At 35.7% G+C, this 16,960-nt stretch overlaps 1 protein-coding gene across 2 annotated transcripts in view; it reads left to right on the top strand.

The window, feature by feature from the left end:
* Window positions 1–16,960, top strand: part of PRMT3 (protein arginine methyltransferase 3) — a 149,397-nt gene that overhangs the window by 42,811 nt on the left and 89,626 nt on the right. For both annotated transcript variants that reach the window (XR_008684435.2, XM_055416040.2), the window contains exon 10: window positions 5,021–5,120. Coding sequence is in view for 1 of the 2 variants with exons in the window: in XM_055416040.2 (XP_055272015.2) it covers window positions 5,021–5,120 (100 nt within the window). In the remaining variant the exon portion in view is untranslated. The remainder of the gene's footprint in view (window positions 1–5,020; window positions 5,121–16,960) is intronic.

Below are 16,960 nucleotides of genomic sequence, written 5' to 3' on the forward strand. Positions count from 1 at the left end.
AGCCTTTTGTGATTCCATATAAATTTTAGAATTATTTGTTCTAGTTCTTTGAAAAACGTCATGGGTAATTTGATAGAGATCACATTAAATCTTTGGCTTGCTTTGGGTAGTATGACTGTTTTAACAACATAAGTTCTTCCAGTCCAAGAGCATGGGATATTTTTCCATTTCTTTAAATCGTCTTCAGTTTCCTTTATCAGTGTTTTATAGTTCACAGTGTGTAAGTCTTTCACCTTGATCACATTTATTCCTCAGTATTTTGTTTGTTTTGATGCAGTTTGAAGAGATTTTTTTTTTCCTATTTCAGTGTAAAGAAATGCAATGGATCTTTGTATATTAATCTCCTGCTACCTTGCTGAATTTATCAGTTCTAGTAGTTTTTGTGTGAAGGCTTTAGAGTTAAGTATCATATTATCTGTATATCGTGACAGTTTTACCTCTTCCCTTCCAATTTGGATACTTTTTATTTCTTGTTTCATCACTGTGTCTAGGACTTCTAATACTATGTTAAATAGAAGCAATGAGAGTGGACATTCTTGTCTTCTTCTGTAGTCAGTTGGAAGGCTTTTAGCTTTTTCACTATTGAGTATATGTTGGCTGTAGATTTCTCATAAATGGCTTTTATTATTTGAAATATGTTCTCTCTGTCACCACGTTGATAAGAGTTTTTATTGTGAATTTATGTTGACTTTTTTTCAAATGCTTTATCTGCATCTATTGAGATGATCATGTAGTTTTGTCTTGTCTTTTGTTGAAGTGGTGTACCACATTGATTGATTTGAGTGTGTTGAAATATCCTTTTGATCCTGGGATGAATCCAGCTTGATCGTGGCATATGATCTTTTTTATGTGTTTTTGGATTTAGTTTACTAATACTTTGTTGAAAATTTTTGCATCTATATTTGTTAAAGATATTGGCTTCTTTGATGAATTCATCAAAGATATTAGAGACAAATATATATATATATATAAAGAAGGTATTCTGGCCTCTAATTATATATATATATATATATATTAGGTATTGTCTTTGATTTTGATATCACTGTGTTGATCGCTTCATAGAATGACTTTGGGAGTGCTCCCTCTACTTCAGTCTCCTGGAAGAGTTTAAGAGGGATCAATGTAAATTCTTTGTATGTTTGGCAGAGTTCCTCAGTGAAGCCATCTATTCCTAGACTTTTGTTTGCAGGCAATTTTTTATTATTATTATTGCAGATTCTATTTCACTTCTAGTGGTTGGTCTGTTTGAATTATCTATTTCTTCTTGATTTAGTTTTGGTAGGCATATATTTCTAGAAACTTGTCCATTTCTTCTAGGTTGTTCAGTTTGTTGGCATACAATTGTTCATAGTACTGAAAACATAATATGTAAAAATTGGTTGTATTTTTGTAAAAAACACCAAACAAGACTGAAAATTAAAGCATATCAAAGTGTATTGCTAATATTTCTAACAACCTTTCAGACAGTGCTAGGATGCTAAGTCACATTTAATGGAAAATTCATCCATGAAATGAATGTCCCCCAGTAGGTGCTATGCATGAACTGTTTTAATAGCTTCTTCCCCAGTGTACCCTCTGATATTGGTCAATATTTCCTTGCCATGTACTTCTTTGGTATCTTGCAACATTTTCTACAGTGCTATCTGCAAAGAAAAAGTCTGTGAAGATGCTCATGATCACCAGGATTTGAACCATTCCCTACAAAACTTATTAATAACTCAGTAGAAATGTTTTTTGATTTGTCTTTTTTTTTTGAGGATATTTTAAATTTTTATTTATTTCTGCCTGCACTGGGTCTTCGTTGCTGTACACAGACTTTCTCTAGTTGTGGCAAATAGGGGCTACTCTTCCTTGGGGTGCATGGGCTTCTTATTGAAGTGACTTCTCTCGTTGCAGAGCACAAGCTCTAGGTGCACAGGTTTCCATAGTTGCAGCATGCAAGCTCAGTAGTTGCAGCTTGCAGTCTCTACGTAGGTTGGCTTCAGTGGTTATGACACATGGGTTTAGATGCTCTGCAGCCTGTGGAATCTTCCCGAACCAGGGATCAAACCTATATTCCTGCTTTGGCAGATGGATTCTTAACCACTGGACCATCAGGAAATGTATCTTAAGTAACAGTAAATGAATGCTCTCCCCTTATAACTGAAGATAAAACAAGGACTGTCCACTCTTAGCAGTTCTATTCAGCATTGTCTCGGGGGACCTAACAAGTGCCATAATACATTTAAAGGAAGGCAATAAGTGGCAGTGAATACAATAGATTTAAAAGAAGAACTAAGACTCGTTACTCCCAAGTGACATGATCAAGTATACGTAAAATCCTAAGAAATCTATAAAATAGCCACTAAAACTGTGCTAAAGCTAAAACCTTTATGACAGTCGGGGGATTCAGGGTCAAAATATGAAAACCAATTATGTTTCTGTTATTATCCATAAACAACTAGAAATTGAAACTTAAAAAGTACATACCATTACAATGCATGCAATCAAAATCATTAAACATTTAGGGGTAAATTTAGCAAAATATGTTTAAGACATAAACACTAAAAAATGCAGAACAATACCATCAGCTGATCCTAAAATTCATATGGAAACACAAATGGCCTAGAATATCCAAAAGAATTTTAAAAGAAGAATGAAGTTAAAGGATATATGCGGTCAAACTTTGTGACTTAAAGTATAAGAATCAAGAAGGTGTTGTATTAGTGCAAGGACGTGCATCTAAATCTTGGGGCAGAATTGAAAGTCCAGAGATAAGCTTACACATCTATGCTTACCTGGTTTTTGACAATAATTCTGAAGTAATTCCATGGGTTGGTGAAACTTTTTCTTCAGCAGAGTTGCAGCTATCACTTATGGTAGTTTTTCTAACAAAGTTTTTTTATTATATATGGGAAAAAAGATCATGATGATATATTGGAAAAATTAACTCAAGATGGAAACTAAAAAAATTTAGAAGAAAGCATAGGTCAAAATAATTGATGTAGGCAAAGATTTCTTGCATATGAAAAGCACCAAAAGCATGAACCATGAAAGAAAAAAAAATGATAAATTGGTCTTTATTGAAATTAAAAAACTTTAGCCTTTAAAACATATTATTACAGAAATGAAAGCCACAGGTTGGAAGAAAATATTCACTATTTTCTTCCAGAGTTTTATCCAGAAATGTAAAGAACTTTTAAAATTCAAAAGTAAGAATACAACTGATCCAGTTTTTTAAATGGTTAAAATGTTTGAGCAAAAGATGATAGGGGATTATGACTAGTAAGCATATGGAAAAAAGACTTGCATTAGGAAAGTTCAATTTTTAACCATAATGAGATCTTACCACACAGTTAAAATTAAAAAGATACTATACTAAGTTTACAAGGATGTGAAACAATAGAAATGCTCACATATTGTTTGTAAGAATGTAAAATCATATATGAACTTTGTAAAACAAACTGGCAATTTCTTAAAAAGTTCTATCACTTCCATTTGACGGAGTACTCCTTGTACATACATGTTTACAGCAGCTTTATTCATTGTAGTCCAAAAGTGGAATCCATCGTCAGATAATCCATCCCGCAATCTATCGTCAGATAATGTTGATAGACAAAAAGTGCTTTATTCATACAGTGGGATACTACTCAATAATAATTAGGGATCGAACTTCCAGAATAGAGAAAAATAGGCATGAATCTAAAAAGTACGCTTATTGAAAGAAACCAGACACAAAGGAGTACATTCAATATGATCTGTTTATATACAACTCTACAAAATACAAATCTTAATATGTAGTAAAAGAAAGAAATCAGTAATTGCCGGTGGATAGGAGGGTTTTGTGGGAAAGAGCAATGATGAATATTTTTTAGAAAATTGTAACGTTCTACATAAAATAATAATCTATATGATGATGGTGGCCACTCAGGTATCTGTTTTTTTTTTTTTCTTAGTTCAAAAAAATTTACCCTTAAAAATGCATTTAATTTTATGTATATAATACTTAAATGAAATTTTCAGGAGGAAAATCCCTCCATTGTTCGCAGAAAAAAATCTTCTGTAATTCAGATATGCAGCCTTTGAAGACTGCAAATTTATTTAACTAGATACAAATTTAGTAGCTTACTTTTAGCTTTTTGAAATTCTCTCTGTTATTTATTTGAAATTGCAAAAGGAGGGGATGAAAACTATGTGCTAATCTTATGACCAGGAATATAAAAGTATCTAGTGAATGCTGTTGGACAAAGTTAAATAATTTATGATTGGAGGAAAGTTTCAAGTTTATGTAACATGCAGTATATTGTTATTCACGATAATACCTTGCTGTTATATAGTGCTTGAGGATGTGTACATAGCTTTCACAAATATCTCATCCTCATAAAGTGTTAATAGTTTGGGAAGGTATCTGTTTCTGTTTTACACATGATTTCAGGCTCAATGAGCTGTTCCATAATTTGTTGAAAATCACTTAGCTGACAAGTGCTGCTGCTGCTGCTGCTAAGTCACTTCAGTCGTGTCCGACTCTGTGTGACCCCATAGACGGAAGCCCACCAGGCTCCCCCGTCCTTGGGATTCTCCAGGCAAGAACACTGGAGTGGGTTGCCATTGCCTTCTCCAATGTGTGACAAGTGCTAGAGGACCTGGAATTCAGAGTAAAGCTTCTGGCCCTAACTCTCTCTCCGCTATGGCAAACTACTTCCCTTTAAAATATACTTTTGTTGTCTGGTCTGTTTCCACCTCTCCCTTTAAAAAACTTTTTTTTTTTTTTTAACTTTATTGACGTGTATTCTTAATAGCATTTGAGTTTCTTTTCATGCTGTACTTTTAGACACTGGTTCAGCTATATTGTGGTATTAACCACAAGCATTCTTGGGGATTCATGAAGTGACCAAAGAGCGATTATAATGCCGGGGAATAAGAAAACTTTGAACAAACATACTTTGAGTTCTATAAAGTAATAAGAACAGTTGCCAAGAATTTTTGTAGTTTGACTAGTTTTCAGAATTTGTTTTAATTTGTCCATTATGGCATTTTTCAGATTAAATAAACTTGAAGATACTGTTACACTAATTAAAGGAAAAATTGAAGAAGTTCGTCTTCCTGTAGAAAAAGTGGATGTTATTATATCCGAGTGGATGGTAAGTGTCTGTACACAAAACTACTTTTATTAATTTTTTTAAAGGCAATGAATAAAATAGCAAGTATTCTGCATTTTATTATATTTGATAAATGGCAGAATGGTAGCATTATTTTAAAAACAGCTACAGTGTTTTTCTGGTAGTTTATTCTGCAGTGGCACTTATTTACTGGCAATTTGTAATATTTAAGAATGAGAATAAATTATCTTTTTTAATTTTAAAGTCATAATACTACTTTCTAGATTTGTTGAGTCCTAACTGTGTTTGCCTAGAAGCCTACAAGGATTCTTTAAGGATTTACTAAGACTGTTCATGTCAAAGTAATGTGATGTTGCCACTGTTGTTGTCATATTGAACAGCCTATCTTTCTGATTTCTTTGGTCATGTGTCCTGTACCACATAAAGTGAAAGTGAAGTCACTCAGTCGTGACTCCTAGTGACCCCATGGACTGCAGCCTACCAGGCTCCTCCATCCATGGGATTTTCCAGGCAAGAGTACTGGAGTGTGTTGCCATTGCCTTCTCCGTGAGTTATTGAAGTGAAGTCACTCAGTCATGTCCGACTCTTTGCGACCCTGTGGACTGTAGCCCACCAGGCTCCCCCGTCCATGGGATTCTCCAGGCAAGAATACTGGAGTGGGTTGCCATTTCTTTCTCCACCTGTGCTACATAAAATAGTATTTATTGGCATTATTAAAATAATGAAATAAAGGTATATTATTATATAGCTTTATAGTTTGCTTTTGAAACCACAAATTAAGGTCAGAGTATTTAAAGTATCTGTAAAGTAAAATTAATGGTGTTTGTCAACTGATTTGACCTGTTGATATGCCACTTCTATTAAGACAAGTATATAATAGTTCTGGATAACCATTTGGAAAGTGTTAAGGTTTTTTTTTTTTTTTTAAAACTGTATTTGATAACCTTTATTTTAATTAAGTGAATTTATCAAAACTTTTGAAAAGAATGAGTTTTGCTTTATAATTATCTATAAATTTTGAATAACAATTCTAGCAAAATAGCTAGAATTAGGGCGCTTTTGAAATGTTCAGATTTTATGTCGTGATTTCAGTTCAGAGCCTGTGACAGTCACTGTTGTTGCCAGTTACTCTTTTGCATCTAAAACAGTATGTTGAGTTTTCTCATGCTAAGATTGGCTTCTAACAATTCTTGATCACAATACCCTTGTTCTTCTTAACCAAGTAATGTGTATCAGTACTCTGATTTCCCTTATTAAAAATTGAGTGAGAAGGAATGAATTTAGTTTTATATAACTTAAAATCTAACATCTCTTTAAAGACTACAAAAAGGTGCTTTGCAGAAAGTGAATTTGAGGCATCTGCTTGACAGCAAGTTTAAGTAGTTTGTATTAAGTGTTGCCTAATGTAGTCCTTGTTTCTCTAAGGATCATTTTATTTTTCTTGGGAAATGCATCTTTTAAATTGCCCCAAATTACACTGTAAGCAAACTAAAAGGTCATCCTTATTAAAACTTCCTGTCACCCCAGTTAACCAGCTGATAGTTCTTGACCAGGCAGAATTATCCTTCTGGATATTGATGTTTCAGGAACTTTCATTTTGAAATTTGAAACACTGTCTGGAAGTATTAAGTGTCATTCAGTCGCTCAGTCATGTCTGACTCTTTGCAACCCTAGGGACTGCGGCACACCAGGCTTCCCTATCCTTCACTGTCTGCGGGAGTTTGCTCAAACTCACGCCCACTGAGTTGGTGATACCATCCAACCATCTTGTCCTCTGTTATCCCCTTCTCCTCCTGCCCTCAGTCTTTCCCAGCATCAGAGTCTTTCCCAATGAGTCTGCTCTTCACATCAGGTGGCCAAAGTATTGGAGTTTCAGCTTCATCATCAGTCTTAGGGCCAGTTGGTATAATAGCAAAAACCTAGCTAGGTTGAGTGAATTTTTGAGATTGTTAGAATTATAATGTGAACTTTATTGAAAGGTGTGCTGGTCTTGGGCTTGTTTTCCCTAAGATTGATTTTACACCCTTCTTCTGTTTTCTGCTGTCTAATGGAGAGCAGCTAACACTGCAGGTGGCTTTTCCTCGGCTCCTGTGACAGCCAACTTCAGTTGGGCTTGGGGAATCCAATGGGAAACACTAATGGGAGATTTGTGAAAGGAGAAGCCAGGGCATTTTCTTTTTTTTTTGCCCCTGGTGGTGTTGCTGGCAGAAATTGTTTCTTTTATGGCTCCAATTCCTATCTGACAAACCTCTCATAATTCTAGCATCCACTGTGTGACCCTGACCCTGGGCTCTTGTTGCAGTACTTTTTCATTTTGGGGGTTTGGTCAGGAATGATCTCTGCCTCTATCAGGAAGGCAGTGTCACATAAGCAGTACTGAGTCACTGGAACCCGAGACAAAAAGCATCTTTGCAACCGAGATGCTTTCAGAAACATTCTTTCAGAAACCCTTCAGAAAGGGGAAAAAATACATGTGTCTAGCATGTGATGGCTAAGAAATTTCTTTTTCTCTGCACAAAGGTGTAATTTGAGAGTTTGCATTATCTTGCTGTCAGCCTTTGCTTGCATGCATCAGTGAGGTTGGTGTCTAGTAGATTTGTTAAACACATTAGAGGGAGCATTAGACTCTAACTTAACAGCAGTTATAGAGTCATCTTTGTGGCTTGGCAATATCATTTATAATATATTCTAGATCCTCTCCTAACTTTGGTATATATACTAGAATTTCTGAGCCTGGATGCTGGAAAATTCTAATTACGTAATTAAACAAGAAGCAGGTATGCTTCCTAAAATACATCCAACATTTTTTCAGATATTCCTACTTAAACTCGAGTTGTTTAAACAATGATTTTTAAAGCCACGTTTTCTTGAACCAGCATTTTAGAATTAAAATATCTTGCATAGAATCCTGTCTTTGGAAGTTTCTTTTCTTTTTACATATAGCAGTAGGGATGCAAAAATTAGAATAATTCAAATTTAAACGATGGCATAGTGTTTTTTTTTTTCTTTTTAAAAGTATTTTGAACAAGAAAGAACCAAAGAAAAAGAATGTACCTTGAAGAATTGGACCCAGATGTTTAGTGAACTTGTAATCCAATATAGCAATGTAGGCATCGTATATTGTAGAGATGTACATCTGTTTTCTTCAGCTATGGTCCACTAACTGTTTCATGGCTTAATTTAGATATGTTTTTTGTCTGCGGCTCTTCATGAACTTTGCTTTTATTTTGCAAGATGTTCTCAGATAAGAATGTTTTTAAAACCCAAATCATTGTTGTTAGCATGTCATTTAATAAACTTACCTCTTAGATTTACGAATTTCCATATTTAGGCCTCTCTTTAATTTTACATTTTCATTTTTATTGAATGAAATTTCTATTTGATATAATTGTTACCGGTTAAATAGAAAGTTTAATTTCTATAGGATGTTACTATGTATGCCTATGAATATCTGTTCTCATATTTTACATTTTACTGTACCAGTAGAGCCATTCTTTATGACCTCACATTTCTGATGACCTAATAATACTGTTCAAAGTAAGCATCCCTGATTCTTGTCCTATGAGCCAGTAAGCCCAGATAGACTGATTTGATGTTGTTGTTTGCCATCTAAGTTTTCAGCATGATCTCCTTACAAATATTTACATAGATAAGATCCTGGCACTGCATAATACAATTGCCAGAGATGAATCTTGTTTGGACATGTTATTTTCTGTCATCAGGACCATCAGCAAAATTATACATTAGGTGAACTTTAAGTTACATTGTCATGATCACATACTGCTGCTGCTGCTAAGTCACTTCAGTTGTGTCTGACTCTGTGTGACCCCATAGACGGAAGCCCACCAGGTTCCCCCGTCTCTGGGATTCTCCAGGCAAGACACTGGAGTAGGTTGCCATTTCCTTCTCCAGTGTGTGAAAGTGAAAAGTGAAAGTGAAGTTGCTCAGTCGTGTCCGACCCTTAGCGACCCCACGGACTGCAGCCTACCAGTCTCCTCCATCCATGGGATTTTCTAGGCAAGAGTACTGGAGTGGCTTGCCATTGCCTTCTCCGCCAATCACATACTAGATACATTCAAATTGTCCTTTGTAATTTTTCTGTCTAGGCTTGCTTTTCACAGAAGTGACCTAAAATTTTCTCATCTTTCCCATCCCATTTCACCAGCATAGGTGTCTGTGTAATGTGCATGCATGTACCGCGCCCACCCACAATGATGGGGCATCTTTTGTTCACATTTAATACTCTTTATTGTTGGTAAATAGCTTTTCAGGGTTTTATCACTTTAGACTTTATCACTTAGAAAGATGACTTGTCATTTGGTTTATCAACACTATAGAATCTGGGCCATGAAGCGTGTCATAGGTTACATTTTCAACTGTTGAAATGTTTTTGTTGTTTTTAATTTGGTCTGGCAGTGAAGCCATGCCGTATCAGCCAACTGCCATGAAGATTAGGTGGCCTTTTCTGATTTCTCTTCTTATCTTAAATGATGTAATAATAATTATGTAAGTAGTTTAGTAAGTTAGATAAGCTAAATTAATCTTAATGTTAGGGAAAGTATAAGAGATTGATTTGCAACACAAATTTTTAATCATACAGGTACATTTTTGCCTTTCCTGTCCTTGATAAGAAATATGCTTATGACCTGAATTTTTTTAGTCTTTTTTTTCTCCTTTATGTATATTACTGTGAAAATTTTAAGTGAAATAAAATTGTCTATGTCTAGTATGTATTTTGTTTACTTAAAAGTAGACATAATCTAATGTCCAGTGGTTCAAGATAAGGAAATGTAAGATATAACTTTCAACTCTATATTCTCTGGTCAGTCTTTTCCCTTATTTTTCTTTTTTGTTGTTCCATCAGAGGAAAAGTCATCTTTTTATTGCCTGCCTTCTGGTATTTTTTAAAATCAATCAATATAATAATTAAAAAAAACAAATGCTTGCTTAATCACTTCAGTCATGTCTGACTCTGTGCAACCCTATGGACTGTAACCTGCCAGGCTCCTCTGTCCATGGGATTCTCCACACCAAGAATACTGGAGTGGGTTGCCATGTCCATGTGTCCTGCATTGGCAGGCATGTTCTTTACCATTGGGAAGCCAATAAGTGCTTCAAAATAAAAAATAAGGTAAATTGTTACATAAAGTTAATTGTAAAAAATGTTCTTTTGATTACAGAGACTACTGTTGTTTTATTGTCCTTTATTTCTCTTTCTAAAATCATTTTATTTATATTTTTGACAAATAATTTGTCTTTTAATGGAATATACTGATGATGGGAGAAATATGTGTTAGCACATTGACTTATTTCATTTAATGTATTCTGCTTTCCCTTTTTGCCCCTTGATCCCATATAAAATCTCTTTCCCCCTTCCTTTGCAATTTAGTTTAAGCTTCTATTACACACTTCTACAGTGTATTAGAATTAATTGTTCATAAACCTTTCTCCATTCTCTGAAATTGGGGACCAGGATTTACTTGATATGATCAGAGTTTGTCAAAGGGATCAAGTATGAGTAAATGATGAGAGAATATATGAGAACTTTTCCAGATAGAAATTCCCTGACCACAGACACAATCTTATTTATAATTTTCTATACATCAGAGGAAGGCAAAGATGAGACAGAGTTAAGAATATTTATTGCTCTAGAGTCAGACCACCTGAATTCGTGGTGCTCTTTTGCTGCATCTTGGTTTGTTACCTTGGGTATATTACTGAACCTGTCTGTGCCTCAGTTTCCTTCTCTCTAAAAGGAAGACAGCAATAGTATCTACTTTATAGGGATTTTGTGAGGATTAAATGAATTGATACATGGAAATTTCATAAAACATCCTGGCACATAATAAGATCTCAGTAATTAGCCACTCATTTCGAAAGTTGTACAAACTTTTAAGGACTCTGTAACTAGTGAATGCGGAGAAGGCAATGGCAAGCCACTCCAGTACTCTTGCCTAGAAAATCCCATGGATGGAGGAGCCTGGTAGGCTGCAGTCCGTGGGGTCGCTAAGGGTCGGACTCGACTGAGCGACTTCACTTTCACTTTTCACTTTCACACATTGGAGGAGGAAATGGCAACCCACTCCAGTGTTCTTGCCTGGAGAATCCCAGGGACGGGGGAGCCTGGTGGGCTTCCGTCTGTGGGGTCACACAGAGTCGGACACGACTGAAGTGACTTAGCAGCAGTAGCAACTAGTGAATGAGCTGCTTGAGTAGATTATTCAGTTAATAAAAGCTGGAAATGATAATATATGTGAAATCTGAAATATTAATACTTGAGGGAAGAACACACTTGGTGCTTCTCTCTTGGCTTTTGAGTCCCTTGTAAAAGCAGAAAACCCTCTGTTTCCATGGCTAGTATTTACTAATTGACTCTGCCTATAATGAATGCAAAGAAATACAAACATCAGCCAATGAATGTGGATTATTGGGGTTGGGATTTTTTATATTTTTCTTCATATTAAAATGTATTATAGTATGTTTCAAGAATAATTCTCAGTTTGCTGCTCTGTAAATAAATTAGAGGCAATACTAATATTACATAGTTATTTCAGGTAAAGTATAAAATACACATTCAATAGGCTTTTTTTTTTTTTAGTATTTTAAATATTAACAGAAATAGTTACAATACTTGAATGCTGAATCAAAAATTGTGGTTTGTAAGTATTTTTTTTTCTTAAAATTTTTTCTTTATTCTGAATTAAGAATAAAATGAAAACAGTAAAAATATAATTAAGATTAGACCTCTTATGTTCAATTATTTCAGTTTTATAATCTCTACATATGTTCTTGCATTCTTAATCACTCCCAAGCCTCTCCTTTGTTTAATCTTTATATTTGTTTAGATTAAAATTTAGATCACACTCTGCAGCCATTTTATTTCTTACTCTAGAGAGGAGGCTGTTTTGTAATTTTGAAAGCTATAGGAGAAATTTAACCCTTTGTGGCTTGAGACCAAGTGTAAGTGAAAATATTTAGTCCTTTAAGCATAGTGTTTATATTGAAACACTTATGTATTGTGAATAAAGTTTTTGCTTCTGAAATATATTTTAGATGTTTTATATCTCTTTCATCAAAGTTCTGAAAGTTGCATTTACCAAGAGATTCTGTGCTCATATATGATTGATTTGATTGGATTTATTTGTTTGTGAAAGTGAAGTCTCTCAGTCGTGTCTGACTCTGCAACCCCATGGACTGTAGCCTACCAGGCTCCTCAGTCCCATGGGATTTTCCAGGCAAGAATACTGGAGTGGGTTGCCATCCTTCTCCAGGGGATCTTCCTGACCCAGGGATCGAACCCGGATCTCCCACATTGTAGGCAGACGCTTTACCATCTGAGCTACAGAGCTCTCTTTTATGTTTTTGGCTGTCCATAATTCCCTGTGCCATGTTGCATTCTAGTTGTGCTTAAGTCATGTATGCATTACTTAAAAAAAAATCATTTTGCTCAATAAGTTGTATATTATTCTAATTATGAAGGTAAAGGGCATAAGTTACTCAGGAGTATGAATCAACTGTCCTTACAAAAATTTTTCAGTATATTAGAGAACAGGAAGTTTTGTTAATTTTGATTTCAAACTCTAAAATTGTATAGCAATTAAAAAAATTTTTTTTTCAATAATACCATTTACTTCTGCCAGGGAATGAAATTAAGCTACTAAAATTTAACAGTTTGCATTTGCAAGCAGATGGATGTTCATTACAAGCTCTGTTTCATGTAACTGAGTTGGCTCAGTCATAATTACTATAATAATTAGTATGAAGTGTTTCTACTTAAGAATTATCCTGGGACAGATATTTGATTCACATGCCATGAGTAATCATATAAGTTCCACCAGTTTATAATAAATAATCTTGCTCCAGTGCTTCACAACATAGAGTTAGAAAACCCCTAATCATGTGCTTGAGAACAAATTGTATGAAGCTTCAAGGGGGGCATCATTATTATTTTTATGGTGTGAAATACAAAATTCTCACAGACTCTTAAGATAAAACACCTGCCTTTCATACTTTTTTGAGCCCTGGCAGAGCTGATTTTAGTTAAGGACTCACTAATTCCTTGGAATTTCAATTCATTCTCTTGAGCTATTTTTAGTACTTCAAGGGACAAGTTAAAGAAGCCACGATTTTCATTACCTTAGGAGGTGGGTCATAGAGGATCTTGCTGTGATTTATGTCCAAGAGTGTTCTGCTTATGTTTCTAATAGTTTTATAGTTTCTGGTCTTACACTTGGGTCTTTAATCCATTTTGAGTTTATCTTTGTGTATGGTGTTAGGAAATGTTATAATTTCATTCTTTTACACATAGTTGTCCAGTTTTCCTAGCAGTACTTATTGAAGAGACTCTGTTTTCTCCATTGTTTTAATATATTCTTGCCTCCTTTGTCAAAGACAGGGTGCCCCTAGGTATGTGAATTTATCTCTGGGCTTTCTATCTTGTTCCATTGGTCTATATTTTGTTTTGTGCCTGTACCATACTCTCCTGATGACTGTAGCTTTGTAGTATAGTCTGAAGTTGCGAAAACCAACTTGATTCTTTCTCAAGATTGTTCTGGATATTTGTGGTCTTTTGCATTTCCATACGAACTGTGGAATTTTTGTTCTAGTTCTGTGAAAAAATGCCATTGTAATTTGATAGGGATTGATTTGAATCTGTAGATTGGTTTGGGTAGTCATTTTCACAATATTGATTCTTCCAATCCAAGAACATCATATGTCTCTCCACCTGTTCATTTGTGTCTTATAGTTTTTTGTGTACAGCTCTTTTGTCTCCATCAGTTCAGTTCAGTCGTGTCCGACTCTTTGCGACCCCATGAATCACAGCACGCCAGGCTTCCCTGTCCATCACCAACTCCCGGAGTTCACTCAAACTCATGTCCACAGAGTCGGTGATGCCATCCAGCCATCTCATTTGCTCTGTCATCCCCATCTCCTCCCGCCCCCAACCTTTCCCAGCATCAGAGTCTTTTCCAGTGAGTCAACTCGTTGCATGAGGTGGCCAAAGTATTGCAGTTTCAGCTTTAGCATCAGTCCTTCCAATGAACATCCAGGATTGATCTCCTTTAGAATGGACTGGTTGGATCTCCTTGCAGTCCAAGGGACTCTCAAGAGTCTTCTCCAACACCACAGTTCAAAAGCATCAATTCTTTGGGGATCAGCTTTCTTCACAGTCCAACTCTCACATCCATACATGACCATGGGAAAAACCATAGCCTTGACTAGACGGACCTTTGTTGGCAAAGTAATGTCTCTGCTTTTTAATATACTATCAAGGTTGATCATAACTTTCCTTCCAAGGAGTAAGCGTCTTTTAATTTCATGGCTGCAGTCAGCATCTGCAGTGATTTTGGAGCCCAAAAAAATAGTCTGACACTGTTTCCACTGTTTTCCCATCTATTTCCCATGAAGTGATGGGACCAGATGCCATGATCTTTGTTTTCTGAATGTTGAGCTTCAAGCCAACCTTTTCACTCTCCTCTTTCACTTTCATCAAGAGGCTTTTGAGTTCCTCTTCACTTTCTGCCAGAAGAGTAATGTCATCTGCATATCTGAGGTTATTGATATTTCTCCCAGCAATCTTGATTCCAGCTTGTGCTTCTTCCAGCCCAGCATTCCTCATGATGTACTCTGCATAGAAGTTAAATAAGCAAGGTGACAATATACAGCCTTGACGTACTCCTTTTCCTATTTGGAACCAGTCTTTTGTTCCATGTACAGTTCTGATTGTTGCTTCCTGACCTGCATACAGGTTTCTCAAGAGGCAGGTCAGGTGGTCTGGTATTCCCATCTCTTTCAGAATTTTCCACAGTTTATTGTGATATCCACACAGTCAAAGGCTTTGGCATAGTCAATGAAGCAGAAATAGATGTTTTTCTGGAACTCTCTTGCTTTCTCCATGATCCAACGGGTGTTGGCAATTTGATCTCTGGTGCCTCTGCCTTTTCTAAAACCTGCTTGAACATCTGGGAGTTTACAGTTCACATATTGCTGAAGCCTGGCTTGGAGAATTTTGAGCATGACTTTACTAGCGTGTGAGATGAGTGCAGTTGTGCGGTAGTTTGAGCATTCTTTGGCATTGCCTTTCTTTGGGATTGGAATGAAGACTGACCTTTTCCAGTCCTGTGGCCACTGCTGAGTTTTCCAAATTTGCTGGAAAATTTGTCTCCATAGGTAGGTTTATTTCTCAGTTCCGTTCAGTCACTCAATCGTGTCCGACTCTGTGACCCTATGGACTGCATTACTCCAGGCTTCCCTGTCCATCACCAGTTCCCGGAGCTTACTCAAACTCATGTCCATCGAGTTGATGATGCCATCCAACCATCTCATTCTCTGTCATCCCCTTCTTCCGCTTTCAATCTTTCCCAGCATCAGGGTCTTTTCAGAGGAGTCAGTTCTTTGCATCAGGTGGCCAAAGTATTGGAGTTACAGCTTTAGCATCAGTCTTTCCAATGAATATTCAGGACTGATTTCCTTTAGGATTGACTGGTTGGATCTCTTTGCTGTCCAAGGGACTGTCCAGAGTCTTCAACACCATCAATTCTTCGGTGCTTAGCTTTCTTTATAGTCCAGCTCTTCTCCTAGATATCTTTTTTTGGTTGTTGGAGTGGTGAGAGGGTTGATTTCCTTAATTTCTCTTTCTGATTTTTCATTGTTAGTGTCTAGGGATGCAAAGGATTTTCGTGTACTGATTTTGTATCCTGGGACTTTACTATATTCACTGCTTAGCTCTAGTAATTTTCTGATAGTATCTTTAGGGTTTTCTCTGTATAGTGTCATGTCATCTGCAAACAGAGTTTTACTTCTTAAAAAGAAAATTGCAGCAAAGGAAGGCAAAAAACAAGATAAAAAGGCAGCCCTCAGAATGGGAGGATATAATTGCAAATGAAGCAGTTGACAGGATTAATCTCCAAAATATATAAGCAGCTCATGTAGCTCAGCATCAGAAAAACAAACAACCCAATCAAAAAATGGGCAGAAGACCTCAATAGACTTTTCTCTGAAGACCTCCAGATGGCTAATAAACACATGAAAAGATGCTCAAGATTGCTCATTATTAGATAAATGGAAATCAAAACTACAACAGTTTAAAATGAGCTTATAGCTCATTTTAGCATTGTCTACTTTAAAATTTCTGTTTCTTTTCTTTTGCTTGTCATTCTGTCTGTGACTTTTGTCTTTTTATTTTCTGAAAGAGTTTCTTATCTATTAGAATTATCAGTCTGTTACTTGGCCTACTCTCATATCTTTTGCTTCTCTTTGTTTTGAGGCACATAATAGAATATTTCTTTCTGTCTCCTTTGAAGTTAGATATGGCCCTGTGACTTCCCTGATCCCTGAGTGATTATAATAAGCAATGTTTCTTGTCAACCTGTCATATCAGAAAGAAGTCTGTTTGGTTTTAGTTGGTTATTTGGGTGTTTGTTAGTGCGGAGTAACCTAGCTTGTCTTGACAGATACATTATTCTCTATCAATTATATTTGTTGGCAGTGTGTGGCTTGTCATTTCTCTCTTTTTTTGGTATAATTTGATGAATAGACATTCTTAACTTTGTGTATCAAATTTATCAAACTTCTTTATGGTTTGAATTTTTTGTGTCTTGTTTTAATAAATCTTTCTAAAATTACCATTGTATATTTATTAGATTTCTCCATTTTCCATGCCTCTTTACCTCTTTCATATTTTCTAATGTTTTGGTTTTCTGAACTGCACTCTGGATAATTTTTCAGTCCACCTGTTTTTTTCTGAAGTTATTTTTCACAGTCTGTTAAACTCATCCGTTGGTTTTTATATCCTCTTCTCTAGAATTTTTTTTTAAATTGAAGGATAGTTTGATTTACAGTATTGTGCTATTTACAATATG

Source organism: Moschus berezovskii, chromosome 25, assembly GCF_049115385.1.
Source record: "Moschus berezovskii isolate FMDL1 chromosome 25, NW_MosBer_1.0, whole genome shotgun sequence".
NCBI classification, from domain to species: Eukaryota; Metazoa; Chordata; class Mammalia; order Artiodactyla; family Moschidae; genus Moschus; species Moschus berezovskii.